Genomic DNA, 25,838 nt, shown 5'->3' with positions numbered 1-25,838 from the left:
GAAGCTCGTCCAGCACGCCTTTGCAGCATGGAGTAGAGAGGATCACGCTCCCCAACCCAGCCCTGCATCAGGGGTGGGGGAAGAGACAAAAGAGATGCTCTGCCCTCGCCCTTCCCGAACTTAAAAAATCCAGGGCGCGAGGCAGGACTTGGGAAAATTAAACCAAATATGAAGCGGAAGAAAACCCCCCCGCGTACAGTAACTGCCAATTTGCGCTGCACAAATCAACACGGAAGTAAGATTTCAAGGAGTTTTTAAGCAAATAGCTGGAGAGAGATAATAAGGCAAATCTAAGATGGAAGAAAAGGTGGAGGGCTCGCGTGGAACATGCCGAGTCGAGGCCTGCACGCCTCGGGGGTGAACCGGCCTCCGGGTGGAGAGGCAAAGAGCAAGCCGAGGGCTGCCCAGACTACTAGGGAAGCCAACAGAGGCTGCAGTGCATCGTTTTAACTGAAAGGCGGTTTCCTTCTCCTCCATTTGCTCGGTCCCAATTGGAAGCGCACTGCGCGGCCTGCGCCGCGCTCTCGGCGGGTTCGGCGTGGGGGCGGGGAGGGAAGTACGGTAATGGGCGGGGCGGGGCGCGGGCGCGCTCCGGCTTTCCTCCTGCGCAGCGCTCCCGTCAGCGCAGGGGGCGGGGCGGCTATATTACGTGCGCGGCGCCGCCCCTGCGAGAGGACGTTGCGTGCTCGCTCGCGCCAGGCGAGTCTCCGCGTCTCCCTCGCGAACTCGGTGAAAGGAATTGGCGCCGTTCGACACCAGGCGGGTCCGCTCTGCAGCACGAACCCACCTCCAGCCGCAGCCGCAGCCGCAGCCGCCGCCCGGGCCGAGGAGCAGCCGCAGCAGCCGCCACCAGTGGCCGAGTGAGCGGAGCCGAGTTTGAGCCAGCCGTGAATCGGGGCCCTCACCATGAGTTCCTCGCCTGTTAATGTAAAAAAGCTGAAGGTCTCGGAGCTGAAAGAGGAGCTCAAGAAGCGGCGCCTTTCCGACAAGGGCCTCAAGGCCGAGCTCATGGAGCGACTCCAGGCCGCGCTGGACGACGAGGAGGCCGGGGGCCGCCCCGCCATGGAGCCCGGGAACGGCAGCCTAGACCTGGGCGGGGATTCCGCCGGGCGCTCGGGAGCAGGCCTCGAGCAGGAGGCCGCGGCCGGCGGCGACGAGGAGGAGGAGGAGGAGGAAGAGGAGGAGGAAGGAATCGCCGCCTTGGATGGCGACCAGATGGAGCTAGGGGAGGAGAACGGGGCCGCGGGGGCGGCCGACGCGGGCCCGATGGAGGAGGAGGAGGCCGCCTCGGAGGACGAGAACGGCGACGATCAGGGCTTCCAGGAAGGGGAGGATGAGCTTGGCGACGAGGAGGAAGGCGCGGGCGACGAGAACGGGCACGGGGAGCAGCAGCCTCAACCGCCGGCGACGCCGCAGCAACAGCCCCCACAGCAGCGCGGGGCCGCCAAGGAGGCCGCGGGGAAGAGCAGCGGCCCCACCTCGCTATTCGCGGTGACGGTGGCGCCGCCCGGGGCGAGGCAGGGCCAGCAGCAGGCGGGAGGTAAGAAGAAAGCGGAAGGCGGCGGAGGCGGCGGTCGCCCCGGGGCTCCGGCGGCGGGTGAGTGCTGCGTTGTACGTTGCGCGCGGCGGGAGGCCCGCGCGGGGTGGGGACCGTGCCCCAGGCCTGCCGGAGCCCCGCCGGGGGGAGGGAGCCCCGGGCGGGGGCCGCCGCGGGGGAGACGTGGGGGGGGAGGGGGCGCGGGGAATCCCGCCCGGCCTCGAGGCCTGCGCGGCCTCGGGCTCGGCGTGTGCGGCGGCGGCGGCGGCGCCTCCATTATGTGGCTGGAGAGCCGGCGCGGGGGGGGGGGGGGAGCTGCAGCTGCCGCTGGAGGGGGAGGAGCCGCGGGCGGCGGGCGGGAGCCCCGTCGGCCCGCGGTGGCGCCGCCGCGCTGCGTGCGCGCGGTGCGGGCACATGTCTGGGGGGGGGGGGGAGAGGCCCGAGGGCCCGGGCCGGCGCGCTTTGGCGGTGCTGGGCCGCGGTATTGTGCAAGGAGCGCAGGGGCTCGGCGTGACGTCACTTCCGGCGGGAGGGGCCGGGCGGGGAGAGCGGGGCGGAAGATCAGTACAATGCGGCCGCGGGGAACGCGGGCCCGGGTGGGGGAGGGGCGGGGAGGGCGCGCGGGCCGGGCCGGCCCCTCCCCCCTTCCTGAACTCTCTTCGGGATACACGTGGGCTCGGGGCCTGGGCCGCGGTAGTCTCCAGGAGCTTTCTCGAACCTTCGAGTAGGCTGGCAAAATTAGGAATGTCTTTGGACTGCGTCACTAACTGCAGGCCGGTTCCAAGCTGATTGTTCTTTGAATTCGCGTTGGATTCGTCGATTGTAAACGCTTACAAAAAAGATCGAGAGTCGGGCTTTTTGCGTCCGCAGGCAGGAGGGGCACCCCCCCCCCCCCGTGGTGTCGCGGCTTGGCCCCTTATGGTAGGGGTGTTGTGTGTTATAGGAGACGGCAAAACAGAGCAGAAAGGCGGAGATAAAAAAAGAGGGGTGAAAAGACCTCGAGAAGATCATGGCCGTGGATATTTTGAGTACATTGAAGAGAACAAGTATAGCAGGTAGAGAATGCCGATCTAGTTTGACCCGCCCCCGTTCTTTCTTGGGTAGGAAAAGCTGAATCAGGAGACAATTCTGTCTTTCAGAGCCAAATCTCCTCAGCCACCTGTTGAAGAAGAAGATGAGCACTTCGATGACACAGTGGTTTGTCTTGATACTTGTAAGTGAAGCTGTTTCTTCCCTTTCCTCCCCTAGTTACTAAATGTGGCGATTTTGGGTCCAAAATTTCGGAGTACTTCACGCAGGGCGCTGAATTTAAATGCAGAAAACTTAGCGTAAACCTAAAAGGGAGATGATGATGGGTTGTATTCAGATTCTGGTAGCTTAAATACTCAGTACAGCATCAGTTGTGTCGTATTGATAATTTTACAGGCTTCAGCAATTTGGTGGTATATTTTATATGAGTAGAAAGTTCTCGTTTGTAGGAATGTAAAATTAATGCCAGTTTTTGGTTTTAGTTAATTAATGGAAACCTGTAAGACTACCTGTAACTTGTCGTTAGAGGCTCCTATAATAAAGTAATTTCATTTTTTTGGTAGAATTAAGTGAGCTATTCGGGCTAGTTAAGTATGTATTAATGACTTTTCCCATTAGCACACAAGTATATTCCCTATTCTAAAAGATTGTAATATTACTTTTTCAATAACTGCTCTTTTGTTCTCAATTCCAGTTCAGTAGCTGCTGCTTTAACATAAGTTGATTTCTTCCAAAGACCTGGGGCAGCAGCAGTGGGCTATCACTGGGCTACTAGCTTTCTTCAGCAGCGAATGGTATCAATGGCAGCGCTGTAAACACTGCTACTTTACCCAGTTGGGTTGCAATTGAGTATGAGGAAGTATTGCAAACCTCTAAATGGGCCTTGGCTGTCAGAAATGTGATTTTTGAATAAAAACATTTTCTTGGTTTAGTATTTGATCAGAATTCACAGTTTTTCACTTTGATAAATAGAACAAAGTGTAGAAATAATCGCTGGAAGAGTAGGTGGTAAGGTGTGAACCTGCCCCATAGATGTAGGGAGTTAAAGTTTAGATTCCTATGTTTTCAAATACAAATTACTTTTATTCAGATTTGTGAGGCTGTAAATGTTAACTTTTAATATATTAAATATGCTTTACAGGTAGTTGAGCTAAGGGAGTCTTTAAAGGAAGAAAACTGCACATGGAAGAATAGTTGATTTGAGTTTTAAGTAGTTCGGTTGCTTAAATACAAACTAAGTTGGAATTGGCAAGGTAGTGAAGCTGTGATTCCAGAAGTTAACACTACTCTCCAAGTAGATGGGCTTTTAGCTGATTACCTAGGAACATAATCGCATTTATTGCTATCTATATTGGGTTCAAACGCAATTGTTTAATTGAAAATTCTACCAGTGATCAGGAATTTGAGTGCAAAGCTGATTTAAGGAGAATTCCAAACTATAGATCCAATTTCCTTTCATCAGTAAAAACTTAAAACAGCTTTTTAATTTGAGGTGAGAACTCCCAAGAAGGTGCATGCTAATGAGCCACTGACCCAAAGGTAGTTAGGTTAAAGACCTTTCTTGGGGATTTGGGTAATCCGGGGAGTGGATAATTCCCCATTGTTGTTGACCAACCAGCAAGCCTGGGGAAAAGGGACATAGTAACAGTGTTAGACAACCAGGTTTGCACTTGGCTAGGTTGAGGCTGCTGCCTTCACAAGTTGGAGAATTTAGGATCTAGAGCCCCTGTAAAATTACAAAGTGCAGAATCAACAGCTCATACTCCTGTATTTTAAAGTATGTGGTCATGGACTCCCTTCAGTTTTTTTGTGGCACTGGTAAATTCTACCTGGTTCTGGCATGCTTCACTTTGATTTCCTGCTATCCTCTACTGCTTGCCTCTAAATCAAGGTAAAGAGCAGAGCAGGTATGTATCACATGTCACATTGTCTTGATTATTTTATATACTTAAAAAACATGTTAAACCTTGGTGTTTCTGGTTTTGTAGGCAGTTTACAATTTAGTTGATAATTTGGTGAGAGTGAGTTGGTGGGAGTGGGGCTTAAAGTGAAGAGAACAGCAGCATGATTTGTAGAAACTGTGTTCCATGCAGCTTTAGGAAATTATGCAAGAACGGATAACCAGGTTTTGTCTATATAGCAGATGTGTTTACATTGGATGTCAAAAGAAATAATATGGTATTTGATATAATTGCAGATAATTGTGATCTACATTTTAAAATATCAAGAGACCGCCTCAGTGCTTCTTCCCTCACTATGGAGAGTTTTGCTTTTCTTTGGGCTGGAGGAAGGGCATCTTATGGTGTGTCAAAAGGCAAAGTCTGTTTTGAGATGAAGGTAAATGCAGTTTTGTGGGGGTTTTTTGTTTGTTTTTTTAAAAGAATTTTTGTGAGTTTCCATTTGCCTGAGAAGTTAGGTGTCAGTGGAACTCCTTTGAAGTTTCTGTGGATTAGAAGAGGGACTTGAAAAAGCCTGTTTTATAACAGTTAATCGTATCTGTTACATCAGAAATTCGTGTTGTAGAGTCAGACTGTTTTTATTTAGGATGCTCCTTTTTTTATCAGGCACTTGAAAGGCCCACGAAGGGTTTAAAAATAATTTGGTTAGGCTTCAGGTTTTGTTCCAGAGCCAAACGTGTTGAATGTATATTTTAATAGGTGTTGAGTCGAGAATCTGTAATTTCTAAACATGAATTGTTGTTTTAAATGTGAAGTCAACCAGGGACTTGACTTGAACCTTTATAGTTTCAAGTTTTAAGTTCTACCAATTTTTAAAGTTCATGTAAATGTAGGGGAGAGACGGTGGGGTAGAATGGGTGTCTTTGTATTAGTAGCCAGAGAAGAATTACCTATTGCCCAGATGGAACAAGCTAGGGTTCAAGGGTTTGTCTTCCTTGTAATCATTTATGATTTGATTTTCAGGTTACAGAGAAGATCCCAGTAAGGCATTTATATACAAAAGATATTGACATACATGAAGTTCGGATTGGCTGGTCTCTAACCACAAGTGGAATGTTGCTTGGTAAAGTTTCCATTTGAGTAGTATGTGCTCATGCGTGTTTAGGGGTCTGATTTCAGTAGTTAGATTCCAAGGCATTCTAAATCTTCTGCCTGTTTTTAATCTCTTTTATAGTATTTTAGGCGTTAACAATACCACTAGCTTATAGTGTAGGTATCAGCTGACTTTCAGGTTTTTTTTTTTTTTTTTTTTAATGATTACTTGTTTTATGACCAGTGGGTTAAAAATCACTATTGCATGGTATGCAGTTTTTCACATAGTTACATAACCCATCCAGCTTATTAGTTCTCTACATCTAAAGTGTAAGTGGAAGAATGTTAGTTATATACCCATTTTTCTTGATTCCCTCCATCTTGAATGTTAAAATATGTGGGTCACTGGACTGTTTTGAACAATCAATTTCATGAAAGTTAATTTATTTTCTTAGGTGAAGAAGAATTTTCTTATGGGTATTCTCTTAAAGGAATAAAAACATGCAACTGTGAGACTGAAGATTATGGAGAGAAATTTGATGAAAATGATGTGATTACATGTTTTGCTGTAAGTCCATTAAATTTCTGTGTTTTAATTGAGAAGTTATTTAGCTAGGAATTCTTTTAAAGGTATATCAGCATTAGCCTTCACTACTATTCCAACTCAAAACTACTTAACATGAAGGTGACCTGAAAATCTACTCCGTTTGCTAAGCCAGCATTGTTTCTGCTTTTAGATACATGTATTTCATTCTTTATAACCTTTCTTTAAAGATTTTATTTATTTGATATAGATCACAAGTAGGCAGAGAGAGAAGGGGAAGCAGGCTCCCCACTGAGCAGAGAGCCTGATGTGGGGCTTGGGGCTATTTGGGGCTTGGGGGTCAATCCCAGGAACCTGAGACCATGACCTGAGCCAAAGGCAGAGGCTTAACCCACTGAGCACCCTGGGGCCCCACATCGTTTATAACTGTTAAAAAGCTCCTAACATTTAGCCTAAATATATTTTCCATAGTTTAAGCTTCATTCTTCAAATTTTGAAGAATTTTTTAGAAAAAGTTTTTAAAGAAGCAGATTAAAACCATTAATTTTTTCCCTATTTAACAGAACTTTGAAAGTGATGAAGTAGAACTCTCCTATGCAAAGAATGGGCAAGATCTTGGCGTTGCCTTCAAAATCAGTAAGGAAATTCTTGCCGGAAGGCCACTTTTTCCACACGTTCTCTGCCACAACTGTGCAGTTGAATTTAATTTTGGTCAGAAGGAAAAGCCATATTTGCCAATACCGGAAGATTATACTTTTATCCAGAATGTCCCCTTGGAGGATCGAGTTAGAGGACCAAAGGGGCCTGAAGAGAAGAAAGATTGTGAGGTAAGTTGGATTTTTTTTTTTTTTTTCCTTAAGCATTTGAAGATTATTTCTGTTCGGCAAAAATGACATTTGGAAGATCTGAATGATTGCTGTTTCATTCTGGCATGCCAGTTGCCATCAGCCAGTGATTTGTCTCTTATGTATAGCTGTGTTCTTTTATGTAGAGCATTGAGTTTCTAAAAATTGCCTTTGTTTTTAGGGCAATGAAAATTTATATATCTAAACTGGGTTCTTGTGCATTTAAAAAATATGTATAAGGGATTCTTAGATGGCTGTAGTGATAAGTGAAATGCCATTTTTTTCTGCTGTAGGTTGTTATGATGATTGGCTTGCCAGGAGCTGGGAAAACCACCTGGGTTACTAAACATGCAGCAGAAAACCCTGGTAAATACAACATTCTTGGAACAAACACCATAATGGATAAAATGATGGTAAGTAAAAATATTTAGTGTGTGATCTCAGCATTTTAAAAAGACCAGAAGGTATTCTAACTTTTTTGTCTGATGTTTTTATGCATCTTGTTAGTGTTTTAGAGGTAGGAATTTGTCAAGAGTTAAGATTGATTGAAGTAGAAGACGTAAGTTACTTTTATGTGTAAGGTAAAGTGCCTCCCAGTGGCTAGGTTTTACTGTTTTTTTTTCCTATAAAATTTCTTGAACTGTCAATTTAGTAGCCAAAAAAGTGAACAGCAGAGGATCTTGTTACATGGTAAAGTGACCCTTTTCATAATGATGAGGAAAGGCAGTATTTAAATTAGCAAATGTCTGGTTTCCACATAGATCTAAGCTGATACTAGAAAAAATAAGCTTCATTCACAAGTTCAAAGGAACTTTTTAACTTGCAAAACAGGTGGCCGGGTTTAAGAAGCAGATGGCGGATACAGGAAAACTGAACACCCTGTTGCAGAGAGCTCCCCAGTGTCTTGGAAAGTTTATTGAGATTGCTGCCCGTAAGAAGCGAAATTTCATTCTGGATCAGGTAAGCAGTAGTTTTGAGGTTGAAAAAAGGAATGGATTGTTGGGTTTGGTGTGGAGCTAATCTGTGGCTTTATAAACTTTGCTTTCAAGACCAATGTGTCTGCTGCTGCCCAGAGGAGAAAAATGTGCCTGTTCGCAGGCTTCCAACGAAAAGCTGTTGTAGTTTGCCCGAAAGATGAAGACTACAAGCAGAGAACACAGAAGAAAGCAGAAGTCGAGGGGAAAGACCTACCAGAACACGCAGTCCTCAAAATGAAAGGTACGGAATTTGAATCTGTTAATCGTGTTAATCTTGCGTGATTTGTGTTTGTAAATTTGAGTGAGGTCTCCTGCCAGCAATACTGTTTCACGAGTCACATGTTCGTTCCATGTAAGTGAACGTTTGGTTTACTTCTGTTTCTAGGAAAACAACATTCGTAAACCAGGAGTAGACACGTAGTGTCTTGCAGAGAACAAAAGCCACTTGAGTTTGGGCTTCAGGGTTGTGGAGGTTTTAAGCTCATCTGACCTTATTCCTTGTAGGAAACTTTACGCTGCCCGAGGTGGCTGAGTGCTTTGATGAAATAACCTATGTTGAACTGCAGAAGGAGGAAGCCCAGAAACTTCTGGAGCAGTATAAGGAAGAAAGCAAAAAGGCTCTTCCGCCAGAAAAGAAACAAAACACTGGCTCGAAGAAGAGCAATAAAAATAAGAGCGGCAAGAACCAGTTCAACAGAGGCGGCGGCCACAGAGGCCGCGGCGGCTTCAACATGCGTGGTGGCAACTTCCGAGGAGGAGGCAAGTTCGCTGGGAGCGCGGGCCTTGTCCGCTTCGCGGCTGAAACAAGGGATGAGAAACTCGCAGTTTGGGGGGGTGTGGTTTAGTGGAGGGTGACCTCTGACGTTAAACCGAGGAACTGGTTTAAAATCTTGTGACTTGATAGACAGGTAGGTTACGTGAGTGCTTAAATTAATGCCTTCAAAAGTGACTTTTCTCCTATGATCAAGGACTGGTCTGGAGGTCCCTGTAGTTAGTTGTGTGCGTGGAGGAGGCAGAACATGCTGTTAAACGAAGCCTGTCTCGTTCGTAGCTCCTGGGAACCGCGGTGGCTACAACAGGAGGGGCAACATGCCGCAGAGAGGCGGCGGCGGCGGCGGCAGCGGCGGGATTGGCTATCCGTACCCGCGTGGCCCTGTGTTTCCCAGCCGAGGCGGTTATTCCAACAGAGGGAACTACAACAGAGGCGGAATGCCCAACAGAGGGAACTACAACCAGGTAACGATTTCAAGCTCTCCAGGCACTGCTGGGCGGCAGGATCTAGTCTGGAAGGCTGTAGGTTCACGTCACAAGCCTCAGTCAGAGTCGGAAGCCGCGCAGCCTGTGTGTGTGTCTGCAGTGGTGTTAGACTAGTGAAGGAGGAGGAGGCCCGCTGAATTTTGATTTTCAGGTGAACTAGATTTGAGTCAGGTTGATGCCTTAGCTGAGTAAATTCTACACCCGGGAACAGCAGCAGAGGGTTCCCGGCGCTTCCTCATTGCCAGCAGCCGATCCTTTCTGTGCTGCTGCCTCCCCCAGGTACAGAACTAACAGGCTGTGCTCGTTCTTACAGATGTCTTTTTCTCTCACCACCTCCCCCCACCCCGCCCAGCAGAACTTCAGAGGACGAGGAAACAATCGTGGCTACAAAAATCAATCTCAGGGCTACAACCAGTGGCAGCAGGGTGTAAGTAATCTCTTATGTGCTATGGACATTAATTGCACTTTAAGTTCATAAAGAGTCAGTCTTGAAAAACTTGTCCAGGGATTGGAGTGTTACAGGGCAAGGTGTGAATATAGGTGGAGTTCGCTGTAATTTAATGTTATAATAAAATATTCTTTAATACAGACGGTTCTTTTTATTGCTAGCTTTAATGGTATAAACTAACCAAGTCATGATGTGTTTCCTTTTGTAACGTGTTTATTGATAATAATGGGATATTAATACTAACTAAATCTGGTCTGGTAGAAGTCAGAGGTATATGACAGGTGTAAATTTGTTTCCAGCAGTTACTCTGAATTAGATTGTCATTTCCTAAAAGCAGTTTGAGTGGCTTATTGATGTTTTTTTCTTTAAAAAAAAAATTTTCTCTTACAGCAATTCTGGGGTCAGAAGCCATGGAGTCAGCATTATCACCAAGGATATTATTGAATACCCAAATAAAACGAACTGATACATATTTCTCCAAAACCTTCACAAGAAGTCGACTGTTTTCTTTAGTAGGCTAACTTTTTAAACATTCCACAAGAGGAAGTGCCTGCGGGTTCCTTTTTTAGAAGCTTTGTGGGTTGATTTTTTTTCTTTTCTTTTTTGTACATTTTTAATTGCAGTTTTAAAGTGAATCGTAAGAGAACCTCAGCATTGTGCACGATAAGAGAATGTGTCAGTATTTCAGGGTTCTACATTTTATCTGTAAAATGTGACTTTTTTTTTTATCACAACAAAAGTAAAATGTTGCTTTGTACCTGGTGTCTTTTATTAAGAATTTACTCCCCCCATTTCTCACAGAGATAACAGTCGGGAGTCATTGTCACAATATAATAGAAATGTTAGCAACCAGATTCATGTAAGGACTAAGGCGTCCTCATGAATTGCATAAGACTCTGTACTGCTCATAGTACACTCCATCCTCTCTGTAGTTCGCTGAGTAGTGGAGGGGGAAAGCTTCAATAGTAGTTTCCGACAATAACTGGGAAGGCTTTTTTTCTTTTTTTAAATAACAATGGAATTGGCATAATTGGGAATGAAGATAAAAATTGGAACCAAGATAGAGAAGATGGAGTGTATGTAGAAGGGCTGTTAAAAATGTAAAACTTGGTTGCATTATTTGTGGAGGCTCAAACTTGTGAAGGTTCAATACCATACTTTTTCCATTTGTTCTGCATTTTGATTCTGAAAAGAAAGCTGGCTTTGCCCATTTCTTATTAAAAAAACTTGTTGTAAATCCAGTTGTCTAATGGGATCTATATGAAGTTAGCTATGTCTGTATGCCCTTCTCCCACAAAATACTGTATAACTAGTGTGCTTGTAGTAGTTACTCCACCATCTTTGTAAGCTAATGACATTGTGAGTCACCCATTTATATCTTAATTTTTAATCATGTCAGTTCTTGAATGGGTATCTCCTTAGCCTGCTGATTTCTTTTTCTTTCTAAAGAAAGTGGGTGGAGAAATTAATTTAGACGTTTGTTTGCAATAAAAAGAATTCATTTTACTCTCGTTTTGGGATTCTCGCCATCAAGGTTCAAAATCCCTTTATAAAACTCCCAAGAGGAGAAAATTTAAGTGTGTGCTTTCTGGACAGCTTATTCTTTACTCTGTACTTGGAACATTTAGGTTTTAAAAACTTAAATGTATACTGATAATTGACTTTGAATTATGAAGTAAAGTTGAATTCTTCCTTCCCCTCCCCCCCAGATGACTTAACATTTTAATGAGGGGAAATGGTGTACTGGCTGGGAGAAGTTAACACTCCATTTACCATCTTTACCAAATGCTAATGGCTGTCCTCAACCGAATATCTTATACGCACGTATCTAATACATGAAACTCTGGGAACCGATGCTTTTAGAAGCCATCATGCGAGCCAGTCATTGATTTCACTACTACACAACACTGCTAACTTAACTGTAGCTATGTGACGACATTAGATCCCCTAATCGTAATTCTATTGGGTTTGCACAGAACACTTAATCTTCTTAAAGGACCCTCACTGATGTGAAGTGAGGAATCAATCAGGAGTCAAACTGTAGAACTAAAACTTGACTACAGTCTAGTGCTTTTTTGGTGTTTTAGGTTCTGGTAAGTTTAGGTTTGTCTATTCGTTTGCTTAAGATTTTTGTTTTAGCCATTTTAAATCAGATCTTAAACTTCTTCATAACTCCTAGGAATTCGCTACAAGCCGAGCTGGAGTTGAGTTTTAGATGGTGGTGTAGGTTTAGTTGATAAATTTTGGAACAAAGGCTAATCCTGTAATTACCGTAAGGTACAAGGTAGTGTCTCGAGGGGTTTGTTTTCTTAGCAGTTAGCTTACTGGTAGCAACCGCTGGCATGAACTATTTTGCAGTATACATTATAATTACTAGGACTGCATAGACCTACCCAGGGGAAAAAGTTCACCCTTTGTTGCTAATCAGTGTTTTAGGTACCTTGGAAGAATCGTGGATCTATCTTCTAGCTTGTAAGCAATTCATATTCTAGTAATCTCAGTGGGAGAGTAATGGCCAAGTAACACTTTGGTAGACTGTCCTGCCTTGTGTAGCCCAGAAAATTTGGGGAAGAAAGGTGCGATAGATAACAGGTACTGTCCAGGAGAAGTAAAGTTTCCAGAAGCAGCCTCCAGTTCAGCATGTGTGCTGCCGAAGCGAGCATGCAGCCTCAAGTTTACAGTTAATATGTATGGAAAGAAAGAATCTTAGTGTTTAAGAAACTCAGAAGATCAGAGGGTAGCAGGTCGCAAGCAAGCAAGAGGGAGAAAAGTGAGGACTGCCGTTTGGCCAACTGAAGATCTGCCAGTGAGAAACTAGGTTTAGTCTTTGACCCTCCTCTTGCCTACCTCTCTGTGGCAAGCAAAACACTGAGTGAACTAAAGGCATAGTTCTGAACAGGGGTCCCAACTCTCCCGTGAGATGGCTGTTGCTTTAAGTGGTGCTTTCCCTAGAAAGTTCTGCAGGGAGTTGGACCAATCATCCGAAGTCCGGTGTTGGATCAGATTGGTCAGCTACAGCCGTGTCAAAACAGCATGAATAGGTGAGTCAGGAAAGAAGGCAGAAAGCACTGCAAGGTAGAAATGGAGTAACTGATGCCGTCCCATAGAACGTTTTCATTGGTTGCTGGTTGTTTACATCTTGCTCACTCCTGTCTGGCCTTTGACAGAGGGCTCTGGCTTGGACCTAGGAGGCCAGCACTAACCTCTGGCCCTGATACCGGATATCTATCACAGAGAGATGAAATCTTAGAATGAAGCCCGAGTCAAGTCAGTCTGACATTGAAATGACAAAAGGAAGTCCTATAAAATCCACAAAACAAGCAGCTCACGTTGGCCTAGGATAGGTCCTGTCTGACAATAAGGACATTGAAACTAGAGGGTCCCGAGCACTAACGAGGTGTTGAAGCTTCTTAAAAGACCCATTTTCCTCGAAAAAGTGCTTAACATTTTTCTAGGAAAAGTTAAGTATTTTTGACTTTCTGGAGAGAGGTTACATTCATGGACGGATTATGTTCTGTATTTAATGTTTGCATCAGTTGTGTGAGTTGAACAACTTGTTTTTCTGTAAGGTTGACATAAATTGGCTTTTTATCCTAGGATCATTTTATACGTCCCATTGCACAAATAAAAATGAAGTATTTTCATAGCTTCTTAAGCAGTGGTATAGACTTGTCACAAAGACCTGATGATACAGTTCAATGGGAGCATATCTGATACTTGAAAAAGCCGAAACCAGAAGCCGCTTCTGTTGAAGAAGGCATAATCCTATCTTTCATAGCCCAAGTCTTGGTTTCTGATATTTAGACATGAATGTGGATCTTAAAAAGTTTATTTCTGTAATTCCCGCCTTACACGTAACTATAAGACATCTTTAAAAAAAAAAAGAGGGTGGAACCTGTAGGAGAGAATGATTCTCTGCTCCCACACCCCAGAATGGTTCGTGAAATACTGTAGAAATATTTGTAGAATTGCAAAATACTGTAGAAATACTGTAGAACGGTATTTTTTTCTAAAGCCATTTTCTCCTAAAGTTCTTTAAATGGTTTGAATCGAAACTTTGTCGTTCCCGTTTCAGAGGCTCTGAGAGAAACTCGGTTTCAGTTTTAGCGTTTTTAGTAAGGATATGTGGTGTTCCGACCTTGGCAGTAGGTTGCCGTTGTTAATACAAGCGTTAAAGGATACTAAGTTAGTACTTTGAGGGAGAATCACCTGCATTAGCTCCCAAAAAAACAGTATGAATTTATTAGTGGAAACCGGTCTCTTCATATTGTTAGTGGCCTAAACTCACTTAAAACTAGGGTACCCTTCTGGTAACTTGGATAATTTTTAGATTTGAATGTCCTCCTTGGCCCTATTTTGTTCAGCTTCTCCGCTAAAACATACAGGTGGTAGGTCTCACCAGTTGAGTGGTTGAGTTTTTATTTTGGTTGCTCTAATGCCCATTTTTTGTTTTGTTTTGTTTTGTTTTGTTTTGAATACCTAGTTGGCAATGCTTACAGGTACCGTGTTAGACAAATACTAAACATCCTTTGTGTAGCTAACCTTTGTTTTACTAATCTTTACTAACCTTGATAATGAAATAAACCCTTCAGAATTATTTTGGAAGCGACCTAAAAGTGTGCTGATGGATACAGTATGTATCTCTTTTGAGTGTGTGGGGTAGGACAAAGAGAAAACCCAGGATCCGCAAGCATCTTAACATTCCAAAGTTTAAATTTATGTATACGTGAAATCAAGTGGTTGAAATAACCTAACTTCATAGTTCATTTTTACTGTGTTTTGCTAAAAACATGGTACTTTATTTGATGGTCACACTTTGATTTGGGGGGTGGCTGGAGCCCCCAAAGTGAGAGGGCTTTAGGTTGGTGGGAAATGGCTAACAGTTTGCACTTAGAGTAAGGCTATACTGTCCGACCTACCCAGTTGACTAAAAATCTAGGTGATTGGATATATTTAATTAGATTGCCTAAGGACCTAAATTTAGTCTGTAAGGCTGAGTAGATTGTAAAATCCTATGTTTGTAACGTTAACCTAGACTTATTTTTAAAATGTGACACCTGCGTGAATTGTGAGGTTACGTTGAGGATGTGCTGTCAGTATGGAAAGCGGAGGAAGGACAGGTATTTGGTAATGACGTAGGTAACTGGGGAATTTCGTTGTGATCGCGGATGAGTATTTGTGAGGGAACAGACAGACTGCTAAGCCAGCATATCAGGAACCACTGGTTAGGTAGGTTATTGGGACAAGACCTTAACAATGTGCTTAAATTTGTATTTACTTGATCATTGCCTAGGAAGATGACAGTTGTTTTCTCCCTTCTCATGCCAGGATCCAACACATCCTTGCATCTTGACAGGAACAGGGTTTTGCTTTTAAACAAATGTGGATCTGTGGGTATGAGAAACAATATGCTGTAGTTGAAAGTGTCGAGGTAATAACTGTCCAGGCAGATAGAGAAAGGTCTTCACGGGAAAGTTGACTTCCTCCTCCGCTGCACCGTTAGTGACCGCGGCGCGGCCCGTGCTGCTCTGGGGATTAGGGGCTGGAGAGCTCGCGGTCTCCCTCACGGACACGCAGCTTCCTGCCACTGCTCTTCCAGTCCGTGATCTCAGAGGAAGTCAGGTCCGCTTGGGACGGTAAGGTATTCTGCACTTGGCAAGCGCTTGAGAAGCACATTCACTAATGAGCATCAGCGAAAAGATTAAGAAACAAAAGCCAAGAACAGGGAGATGGCCAGTATGGTCCGCTGACCTGTGATGTAAAAGCTGTGTAGAATTAGGGCATGCCGAGAGAGGGTGAGGTAAAAGCCATCCTTCCGAAGAATGGTTGCGGTTTACTTGAACGGCAGGTAACGGGTAGCTGTGAACAGAAGGTCTCCTTACGTTTCAGTTGTCTAGTGAACGGGAGTGGGAGCATCATGGTCAAGTACAATAAAAGGTTCCAACTTAACATATATTTTTTTAAGGTAATAAAGCAAAAAAAAAAAAAAAAAAATGCTGATTTAAATTTCATCTCCTTTTCCTTAGTCTGTCCATGTGAATGTGCTGTGTGGAAGAGTAAAAGGGCCCAACTAAATGTGTTCCAGTGATTCTAATAGGTATTCCAAATTAATTGCTGCTTGTACATTTAACACTTGTTACATTGGGCTTCCAGGATCACCTTCATTAGAACTCCCTTATGTAAAAGGATGGGAAAAGGAAATAACTGTTAACCCAGATTGGGTAGATTGTATAAACAGGGGAAAAAAGGTTTTCTCACTTTACCCTTTGCATACCTGAGATGTGAGCTAGTCAGTGGTGGTAAGCAGTTGGCGGTCCTCTCACCTAGGTTTAAGACTGCAAATGGAGCCGAATCCTTGTAAGGTTCTAACCATTCAGATTCCTTCTGTTTTAATTTTTTGTAAGACATTCATTTTAATACTTCTCACTCGCAGAGCTTAAATACTTAAAATATTTTAATGCAGAAAAATGAGTCTAAGATGTCCCTCGTTTTTCCCAACCTTCTGCATCTATGCAAAACGCACAAATACTCTTTACTAGTTTATAAACATTTAGAAACTAGACAGAGCCTTTTGGAGAATGAGGACATAGCGCTCCATGTCAAAGTGGAAAAATCAACTCTAGGAAGTAAATTTAAATTGTAAAGACAGAAGGAATAAAAAAGCTCGGTGTCTCCAGAGCAAATAATTTCTCATTGCCCAAGAAGTCATTTAAGACTTGCTAAGAAGCTTAGAGGAAATCTATTGTTCTTCCACCACATACTCCAGAATAATGTATCTTGGTGAAATGAGAGGACCCGGCTGCTATACTGATTTGAAATGTAGCTGTCAGGAGTTGCTCACTGAAACTCAGTTCTCCTGTGTCAACTAAAAATCTAATGGCTGAAAGAGCAGACAGCTCGGTTTCAGACCCAAAAGGTAAAAATCCTAACATTTTGTTCATTTGAGGGGGGAAAATTTTTTTTTTAACTAGAACATTTGTTTCAGAAGCTTTGAATTCAGATGGCAAAGCATAGAGTTCACTGCATATGACTTGTCCTCATGGTCTAAAGGGAAGAAACATTTCTATGGAAACCGATCCATTAAGAAACCAGGGTTACAGATTATTTTGATTTCCTGAGGGGTAGACCATGTAAGGTGGTTGAACAGATTTTTGTTAACTTGATCTAAACTTAAAAAGGGAACAGTAGAAGCCTTTCTAGATTTCGTACCTGCTTATAATGTCACTGGTAGTTTTGTCAAGATAGTAGGACTTGGTGGGTGGGGGCTGGGGGGGATCATCTATATTCTAGAAAATGAAGAGTAAGGCAAATGTAGTTGAAAACTACTTGCAACACCTGTAGTGTTCGCGTTACACCAGCTTCAAAATGTAAAACTTTTAAGATCTTGGTAATAAGTTTTTGCCCCCAAAGCTTCCGATTTTAAGAGAAAAAGATGGACTTATTGCATAAAATCAGCTGCTTGAGATGCCAGGACTCGGGTGGTGGAGGATATTGGTATATTGTCCTGATTGAATGACCACTGGACCCTATTTTAAGATGCTTCCAAAAAATATTCCAGAGGACCATTAAAAATCAGAATTCGAGCAATCGCTTTAATTTTTCTACTTCAGATTTTCTGTTTACCCAAGTAAAGTACATATATTAACATGAATTTTAAAGGGGTGCCTTGACCCCCATCACTACAGATTTTTATCTAGGAATAGAAGGATTCAAACCCTATTTGATCCCTAGCTCTTTGCTGAAAAGTGCATAAACAGGAATCCTGAATTTATTATATAGACCTCCTCGCATTATATAATCGAAGCAAAGGGAAACCAGCGATGGAGTAGAGGTACGTAGACTAAAAAGATGCTTGCGAATCAAATAATGGTGTTAGGAATAGTTAAAATTTTTTGTTGCCGAACTCAGTCATAAATCACAAGTCCAGAGAAAAGCTTCTAGTTAATTTTAAATTCCCTGAGGTCCTTTTACTGTGATGGAAAAGCCAAATAGTCAAGGAAAAGAAGGGAGGGGTTGAGGGAAGGGGGAAATGCTTAGAGCACTAGAAAGATTTAACGATGTATGATAGATAAAGCCGGGAGAAGTTTCTAAAACTACTAATGACCACAATTCTATTTTAATCAGCTATTTAGCTGGTATCTACTGCTATATCACCTAGTGTGAAGTTCTGGAGTTAACGGAACAACGAAAGAAGCAGTGCAGCCGGAGGCTTCCGAGTGGGCACGAGAGGTAGGTAGCTCGTCAGTCTGGGGCGTGGAAGGCGCGTTTGGATGAGAGGGGAGCCTGGACTGTGTCTCCGGGCGAGTGAACGTTTAGTGATATGATCCAGCAGAGACGTGTGGATGGTTTCACGCCAGACACAAGGGAGGGTTCTCCATGAGACACTGAAGCTTTGCTTGGAGCCTAAGTGACCAGTGAAAGTGGTAGCTAGTAGTAGGAGAGCCTAAATGAGGTGATTCTCCTTCCCAGAGGTTAGTGAGCAGAAGGGACTGGGAGAAGCTGCTGGAAGAAGGCGTTAAGTGGAATGGAAAAGTTGGAGCAGAGGCCGGGGGTGCCCAGCAGAGGGGATGGGCACAGAGTTCACATAGTTTGAGCTTGGAGTTGGGTGGCAGAGGGCAAGTAGATAGGGCTGGAGACCAGAAGTGGGAGTGTGAGGTCTGTCTGGAGGCCTTGTCCGCGGTATCCAGTAGCGACGGCGTAGGGACCTGGAGTGCGTTGTGTAGCCCAGTAATCTGTTAGCGTATTTTGTAACCTCTTAATAGTTGGGAAACGAAATAGGTATTAATAACCATGTGTACTTACTAAGTGATATTTTACAAGTAATCCCAAGTAAGTGTGTCGCCACTTTGTTTTATCCAGGTCTCCAGTTGACGCAGTCCTTCTGCTGTCAAAGTGAACTAACCTTGTTACTGGTGAAGGCCTTGGAAATTTTGCCGGCCGAGAGAGGTTTCTCTTACTCAGGGTAAGCTGTAACCCTCGTATGGGAGAGCTAGGTGGGGATTTAGTTAAGACTCCATCTGGTCGCCCAGTTCTATACTCTGTATGCGTTTGTAAGCGGAAGCGGAGATCGTAAGTGGCCTGCACAAACGTTGTTAAAGATCGGGGCTGAGGAGTACTCGTCAGGGGTCCCCGGACTTCCATACAGCACTGCCTCCTAAAATGGGAGTGACTGGTCAGTTGGAGTAATGCAGATTGGATTCAACTCTGACTTGTGCCCGTAGAGTGGACAGGTGGTACGGTCTTGGACACTGCCTTTTCCTTTCTAACAACAGCCTTCCCTAATTAGTGTCCAAGTCCTACCTTTGGTGGCTGCTAGAGGATTAGGATCAGTACAAATATCTGCGGGCTTGTGCTTGACCGTGGCATTTGGTAAACTGCATGGCCTGCGTGCGCTGCCCCTTGGAAGGACCCCAGGAAAAGTGGGCGCAGGAGGGAAGATGCCCCTTCCTGTGAACCGGACCGAGCACGCACTGCCCACTTCCCCCTTGAAAAGCGGTGAGAGAACAAGGTAAAATCTCAGGATAGCTTCACCTTCTCTGGCTTACCGTGATAACCAAGTAATAGGACCATTAATGATGCCAGAGTCCTTGTCTGCTGGTCTTTTTCATTATCCTTTCTTAACCAGGAACACCTCTAGCTTGTGTTTTGTGTTCTACTTAAAAGATTCTCTTAAAGTAATGTTGACATTAAAACAAATTGCATTGCTTTGGAGAGGGAGTTTTTTTTTTCCTGAATGAATAAATGCTGTGGACCTGGTTGGGTGCCTTGTTTTTTGCCCTTTTTTAATAGCAGCGGATTGAATTCTAAATGACATATTAGTGTAATGATGTGTGTGTGATCCTGTGGTGGTTTTGCATCAGACTAGTTCTGAAAATACTTCTGTGCGTGCCATGTGTCTATTTAAATTCCAAAACACTGCATACATCCAGAAACATTTAGAGCGTTTAAAAACTACCTTTATCTTTACTTTCGGGGAGATGACCTACCTGTTCTAAGAAATGGAAGAATAGGGTCAAGCAGTGAGTGTTCATTTTTAAAAATAGCAATTTGCAAAGTCAAAAAAACCCAGTAGTGTTCTTACAGAGGTACTGACTTTAGAAACCGGGAAGTACTGCCTCATTTTTAACCAGGTGCAGTAGTACAGTGATTTGTTTCTAAGAGGAGTTTGGAAATCCAGCAGGAGAGTCTTGTTTATACTCCGGTCTCTGCACCAAGTTCGGCAAGTCCAAAAGACGCCTTCCTGGCAGTAGAGCGAGGACCAGAGCAAGTGTGTGGGCCTTCCTCCAAGTGTTAAGAAAGAAAGAAAAGAAAACTCTACAACACACACATCTTTTATTTTATGTACTGGAAGTCTGGTGGGACGCGCGCGCACGAGGGTGATCGGCTGCCCTCCATGTGATTCGCACCGACCCCTGAAGCCACCGTGGGTTTCAGTGCTTGAGACCCTGCTCAGCTGCTGCTCTTGCTTTGTTTTCTTTCAGGATCAAGGTGGGTACTTTCGTAGAGAATCTGATTTTTAATTCCATCTCTGGCAATTCTTTCCTGGATTCTTCGCTTTGCACAGTTGTACCTACAATGGAACCTTACAAGAAAACACAACTGAGTCATTTTTAACAGAAAAGTTCCTCTGGAAACCATTTTGAGATTTGTAGTAACAAAACCTAAGATTACAGATGGTTAACCCAAGACTGTATTAATACAGTCGTTCTAATTTGGAGGGCTGTTCTGGAGTGGTTCAGTGTCATTAACAAATCATTAAGATAGGTTTTACCTAAAGTGAGGCTTCTGACCCCATCCAGCTTAGTTTTTCTGGTAGAATCTCCTCCAGTTGGAACCATATATATACTACGTACTCTTGGCTCTGGCTTTTTTTGCTCAGAACACAGGAAATTCATGCACGTGTTCATCAGTTGTGAGCACATTCTTAAGGGAGGCTTTACAGATGTAATGTCATGAGCAGGAAATGAGAGCATCAGGGTGACCTGAAAGGTTGAGGCCTTCCCAGATTAGAAATTGTAACTTGGTATTGGTGGAATGTCACGCATTCATCTGCTCATTTGACAAATGGTATGTACAATGTGTCTGCATATACATACTTGAAAGAGGCATCCCAGCAGTACCATTTTGTAAGGCAAGTTTCCATTAAATTAAAAAAAAAAAAAAAAAAAACATTCCTCGCTTTGGGGGTGGGAGTCTTCCAGTGACAGATTGTTTGGAAAGAGCATGTGCTTGAAATAGATCAATCATGATCCTGGATCTTCTTGAATTACTTGGTACACATACCAGCATCCTAAAGTCACCAAGATAAATCCTCCTACTCCAACATCACATGATCTTCTAATCCTACCTGTCAAAAACCATAACCACCGTAATTAAATTTGACATTAGTCCATTTAGAAAATGTTCATCATACATTAAGAAGAAGATACTCACTAGTTAATAAAAAATGTCCAAGGCCAGCCACAACAGATCCTAATGAACCATATAATACCGAGTCCCGAGCACACGGAATGTTCTCAACATCTAAAATTCCTAGGAGCTTAAAGGGCTAGGATAAAACAGAAGAGAACCTGGATTGAACAAGTAAATATTTCACTGGTTTGGCAAAGATCAGAGTATGTGCTAGGTGATAACCATGAATCTTGGTTTACCATCATTGGTCATCAGACTTTGGGCCTACAATCTGAATTTTAAGTGGGAAACCTTGAGAATCTGACCAGAAAACCCCATAACAGCAGGGCAGCTTAAACATAAACCAATTAAATTTGGTGTTAATATTACAAAATTTACTAACTGACTGGTCTGGGGGTAACAGCATATGCTATTTTATGAGGTCTTTAAACATCTATGAAATGATCTGGGAATCTGGCCATCCCTGGAATGAGCACCACAGTTCTTCCAGTTTGGGGGACACAAAATGGGGAAAGTAGGAATATTCTAACCAGGTTTGCTGATAATAGTAAAGTTAGTAAAGTTTTAAATTCAAGAACTTCCCATTTTATTGGTATTAAAAATGTGTGCAGTAGCTCTCCTCTTGTTTCCTTAACTGTGGTAAGAAACTGCACTTGACTGTATTTAAGTCTTTGTTGGTAGACATGGCAACTACACTTAGGGGAGGGTAGGTGTGATGGGAAAAGCTGGAAATCCACAGTTGGGTTTTGTCTCTGCTCTGCCACTAACTGGATCACCTGTAGGATACATGTATTTTTTTAATCTCCGTGGTGCACCCTTCTGTAATGAAAGGCATTGGGCTACATTAGATAAATTCTTTCAAGTGCTAAAATGATTCTAACGTTTCTCCGCAGTTTTCATGGGATTTATGGACTTGATTTTCCTGATTAAAAAAAGAAGATACTGCCAGCTTAACCTTCACATGTTTTAATGTGAATGTCAAATGGTACTCTATTTGAGGGCTCTGGGAGGGAAGGACACACTTTTTAAGTCACATTTGTTTCATTGTGGCATTCCCATTAGTAAGGACTTAGAAGACTTAATGAGACTTCCCTAAAACTTGATTTCGTATGAAGCAGGATTTTATGCTAAAACGGGAGGATTGTGTAGGGTGAGGGGATGCCTAGAAAGTAACGGAAAGGGAAAGGAGCCAGAAAAGGCAAGTCCGGTTACAGGCTGAATTACGAAGGATGTTCGACTGTATATTCTCTGTTGGCTGCTTTGGCTCAATCTGCTGCCAGAAAAGACCAAGTGTGATTTGGCTCAAAATAAAGCAAAAACTACATATTTTCTTGATTATTCCATTTTTTAAAAAAATTTGTCTGTCTCTGTCCCTTCCTCTCCAAACCGCACCCTGACACACAGCCCTAACGTCATTTGGTGGACACAGCAGGTGCTCAGTGTTGCAGGCTTTGACTGTAAAAAGCTCTTCAATGTAAACCTTAGAGGCTGGGGGATTTAATTCTGCTGCTAGGGTATTTTGCTTTATTTAGGGAAAAAAACCGGTAAGTTTGAAAGCCAAGTGGAATATAGTCCTGGCAGGCGGGATGGTCGTGAGCCACTCTGCAGACAGTCGGGCTCCACATTCCAGGCCAGGGCTAACGCCCGCACCTTCAGAGGAGCTTGCTTTCCTAGAGGAAGGCCAAGGTGGTGATTAGTGCCCGTTTTAGGTCTTAGAAGCTAGTAGACCACCACCACCTTCCACCACAGGGGTTGGGGGGGTGGTCCTGAAAAGAAAAGGAACTATCGGGCAGGCCGCTGCACACACCACACCATAGCTGTTTCGTGTGGCTTCCCTTACATGGCAGAACCCTAGCGTGACCCCAGGGTACCCCCGAATCTGCAGACAAAACATTTGTGGGGCACTTGGACAACATGCTCTTAACCCTAGTCCTTCACAAAGTATAAGTATGCTTGCCAAATACCGAGAGTGCTGCTTGAGTCCGCTAGGACGGCATCTTTCTCAGTCTCGAGGTTTTCATTATCCCTGCCCCCCTCAGATGCTGACTCTGGTCTGGGATGGGCCACGGTGATCTGAGTTTGGAAGACGTAAGGATTTTTTTTTTCTTTCTCCCCCCGTGAACCTATCAGATTGAGGAAACTGCTTTTAGATACTGCTTAGAAAAATAGTTTTGGGTGCCTGGGTGGCTCAGTCGGCTAAGGCTCACTATTTTCTGGCTTGGGTCATCCTCTCAGGGTTGTGCGATGGAGCCCTGCATCAGGGTCTGTGTTCAGCGTGGAGTCTGCTTGCCCCCCCCACCCCTGCTCTCTCAAAATCTTTAAAGTGCTTTTAAAAGGTGTTCAAAAATAATCCTAGTTTGGCGTGTCTGGGTGGCACAATGTGAAAACGTCTTTTTGAGTTCAGGTCATGATCTCGGGTTCCCAGCTGGAGCCCCGCGTCTGGCTCTTTGCTCAAGGCCAACTGCTAGAGATTCTCCCTCTGCCCCCTTCCCCCTGTGCGCGCTCTAAAATGAATACATCTTTTTTTAAAAATCTGCTTATTTAAAAAGATGCCTTAACAGAAATTACATCTGCTTTTTAAAATGGAACCTTTTAAAGCCCAACATGTGGCTCCAGGCCAAGGGTGCTGCCGCCAGACCCTCTCAGCATTGATCAGCCCCGTGCCCAGCAAAACTGGGCTTGCGTTAGCAAGGCAGAAGCTGGGAAACCAGCGCTGGTCTGATAAATGCCCTGATTTGGAGGTGGCGGGGGGGGGGGTGCTCCTGCCAGGCCCGTTACATTCCTTGTTCTCAACCTCTCATGTGGCCAGATCTCCAAAACCTGTTCTTTAATTGTTACTTAACCATTTGGTCATAAATGAAAAAACGAGGCTCAGGGAGACGTTTTCCAAAGGTTACACGTCCTGTGGGGGGAGGGGGTGGACAGGACTAAATACATAACCGTTTCTCTGCAATTTGTATCAAAACTGGGTAGGAACGCAGGCTGACTTAAGAGCATAATCTTCTCTTCACTAGTAGAAAATTCTCGGCCTCCTGGTAAAGTTGGAGTTTAGACTACAGATTACTTAATAACAAATACAGGAAAATTAAGCACATACAATGTTTTTAGAAAGTACACTGAACTATAAGTCTCAAATTAATAGAGGGTTCAAACCATAAATCCCTTTTAAGTAGTTCTATTTATGATGTACAAGTGTTTCACATTTTTATTCCCTGCGTAGTCTGCAGTCTTAAGGTTTAACTTCTGCTGTTAACAAACTTAAGCCTTCAACTAATGAAAGTTTAAACTCGTAGGCTAAAAATCTTTTTTTTTTTTTTTTTTGGTAAACGACACCCAGCATGGGGCTCAAACTCACGACCCCAAAATCAAGAGTCCAGCCCTCTGCCAACTGAGTCAGCCAGGCATCCCGTGAAGTTTTTAAGCTTAGATTTAGAAAGGCAGATCTTCCAGCTCACCTTGATGGAACTGGAAGATGCTTAAAAGATTTCTAAGCTGGAATATCAATTTAATAATTTAAGGAAATATACTGAATTAGAGCCAGCCCATTTCCCACTGCCAAACATCTCTGCATCAGTGTACAGAGTCCTTCCTCTTGCTGCATAGGGTGAACTGGATCTCTCTCTTTTTAAAAGATTTTACTTGAAATGGAGGGCAAGTGGGGGGGGGGGGAGGGAGAAGCAGACACTCTTCTGAGCAGAGAGCCGGAGGCAGGGTTCCATCCCAGGACCCTGGGATCATGACCTGAGTCGAAGGCAGACGCTTAACGACTGAGCCCCCCCAGGCGCCCCACTCTTCTATTTAAACCTGGTCCTAACTGCAGTTGATTCCACTGCAGAAGTTGCTTCTAGTCACCCTGTCCTCATCTGCACCATTATTTTTCCTCTCCAGTATAAACAAAAAACTCTCTTGACATTCCTTCCCTCCATAAGCCTCCTAAGCTACTATCCCATTTCTCTGCTCCCTTTCACTGCAAAACTCGTTAACCTACGTGTTAGAAACCTCTCTTTAAGTCCCTTCAAAGAGCATTTATCCCTCCACTGTACCGCAGCAGCTTGGTCCAGATCAACACATGGCACAGATAATCATTTGTTTTTGAAACATTTTCTTTACTTGGCTTCAAAGAGGACAAGGCTTCCTGGGTTTCCACCTCACTGGCCATTCCTAGCAGTTTGGCTTCTGTTCCCTTCTCATTTACACGACCATGCCTGCCAATTTGGTAAATCACATCTAACCTCTCCCAAGTGTTTTGTCTTCTAATTCATTGGTCTAGCGACACCTTTTGTATGTCAAAGAAGCGTCTTGAACTTAGGATTTCCAATTAGAATTATTTTTCAGGCATCACTACTCACCGAATTTGCATACGAAAACCCTAGGAGTCATCCTTGATTTCTTCCATCAAACCCATGTTCAGTGCTCCAGCAAGTCTGGGTTATACCAGAACCGAATACAGCTGGAACTGAACCACTTCTCACCTCTGCTGCCGCTACTCCCAGACTACCATGGTCTCTCACAGTATCTTAAAAGCTCTCGATTCCACTCAGATGGCTGGATCATGGTCCTTTGAAAACCTTCCATTCCTTACAACTGCTGGAAGGCCCTGCCGGACCTGACACCCACCCTCCTTGACCTAGCACCCATCCTCCTTTCTCGTATCCCTCTTTATCTTGTCTTCTAGTCCTCGTACACTGGCGCTCCTCTGACAAAACGAGACCTAGCACGTGTTGCCTTTCTCCAGGATCTCAGCATGGTTGGCTCAGTAAATGAAATTGTGATTTCCTGTTTGATTCCTGCAGTAGAAT

At 43.9% G+C, this 25,838-nt stretch overlaps 2 protein-coding genes across 9 annotated transcripts in view; one reads left to right on the top strand and one right to left on the bottom strand.

Annotated features, from left to right (window-relative positions):
• The first annotated feature begins 707 nt into the window (after positions 1 to 707).
• On the top strand, positions 708 to 19,383 carry HNRNPU (heterogeneous nuclear ribonucleoprotein U). Of its 5 annotated transcripts, none has more exons than XM_047705495.1 (16): positions 708 to 1,597; positions 2,481 to 2,592; positions 2,677 to 2,750; positions 4,764 to 4,903; positions 5,488 to 5,587; positions 6,012 to 6,124; positions 6,664 to 6,927; positions 7,239 to 7,358; positions 7,777 to 7,905; positions 7,995 to 8,163; positions 8,427 to 8,681; positions 8,974 to 9,158; positions 9,535 to 9,606; positions 15,654 to 15,724; positions 17,752 to 17,856; positions 18,487 to 19,383. In XM_047705495.1, exons 1-14 carry the CDS (start codon positions 907 to 909, stop codon positions 15,699 to 15,701), a joined length of 2,472 nt encoding a protein of 823 aa, XP_047561451.1. In that variant the 5' UTR covers positions 708 to 906; the 3' UTR covers positions 15,702 to 15,724; positions 17,752 to 17,856; positions 18,487 to 19,383. The 5 variants fall into 5 exon arrangements, with proteins under 5 accessions (XP_047561451.1, XP_047561452.1, XP_047561450.1 ...); XM_047705496.1 differs by having other exon boundaries at positions 15,654 to 17,856; positions 18,487 to 18,589; positions 18,914 to 19,383; XM_047705494.1 differs by having other exon boundaries at positions 15,654 to 17,856.
• Positions 19,384 to 19,942: 559 nt separating this feature from the next.
• LOC125086279 (cytochrome c oxidase assembly protein COX20, mitochondrial) overlaps positions 19,943 to 25,838 on the bottom strand; it is a 9,106-nt gene continuing 3,210 nt past the window's right edge. For 2 of the 4 annotated variants that reach the window (XM_047705498.1, XM_047705499.1), the window contains 2 exons: positions 21,061 to 21,175; positions 20,147 to 20,209 (listed from right to left, as the gene is read on the bottom strand). Coding sequence is in view for 2 of the 4 variants with exons in the window: in XM_047705500.1 (XP_047561456.1) it covers positions 20,077 to 20,209; positions 20,911 to 20,974; positions 21,061 to 21,175 (312 nt within the window). In the remaining 2 variants the exon portion in view is untranslated. Of the gene's footprint in view, positions 20,210 to 20,910; positions 20,975 to 21,060; positions 21,176 to 25,838 lie in introns of all 4 variants that reach the window. The other 2 variants (XM_047705500.1, XM_047705502.1) reach the window with 2 other exon arrangements.

Source organism: Lutra lutra, chromosome 15 (genome assembly GCF_902655055.1).
Source record: "Lutra lutra chromosome 15, mLutLut1.2, whole genome shotgun sequence".
Taxonomy (NCBI): domain Eukaryota; kingdom Metazoa; phylum Chordata; class Mammalia; order Carnivora; family Mustelidae; genus Lutra; species Lutra lutra.
Note: the sequence above shows the minus strand (reverse complement) of the source record. Positions and strands in the feature narration are given on the sequence as shown.

Bases quoted from the DNA above. Each gene is read 5' to 3' on its own strand.
- HNRNPU (XM_047705493.1), top strand. From the start codon at position 907: ATGAGTTCCTCGCCTGTTAATGTAAAAAAGCTGAAGGTCTCGGAGCTG. The intron at 1,598-2,480 runs GTGAGTGCTGCG...TGTGTGTTATAG, and splicing joins CCCCGGGGCTCCGGCGGCGG to GAGACGGCAAAACAGAGCAG. The intron at 6,928-7,238 runs GTAAGTTGGATT...TTTCTGCTGTAG, and splicing joins AAGAGAAGAAAGATTGTGAG to GTTGTTATGATGATTGGCTT.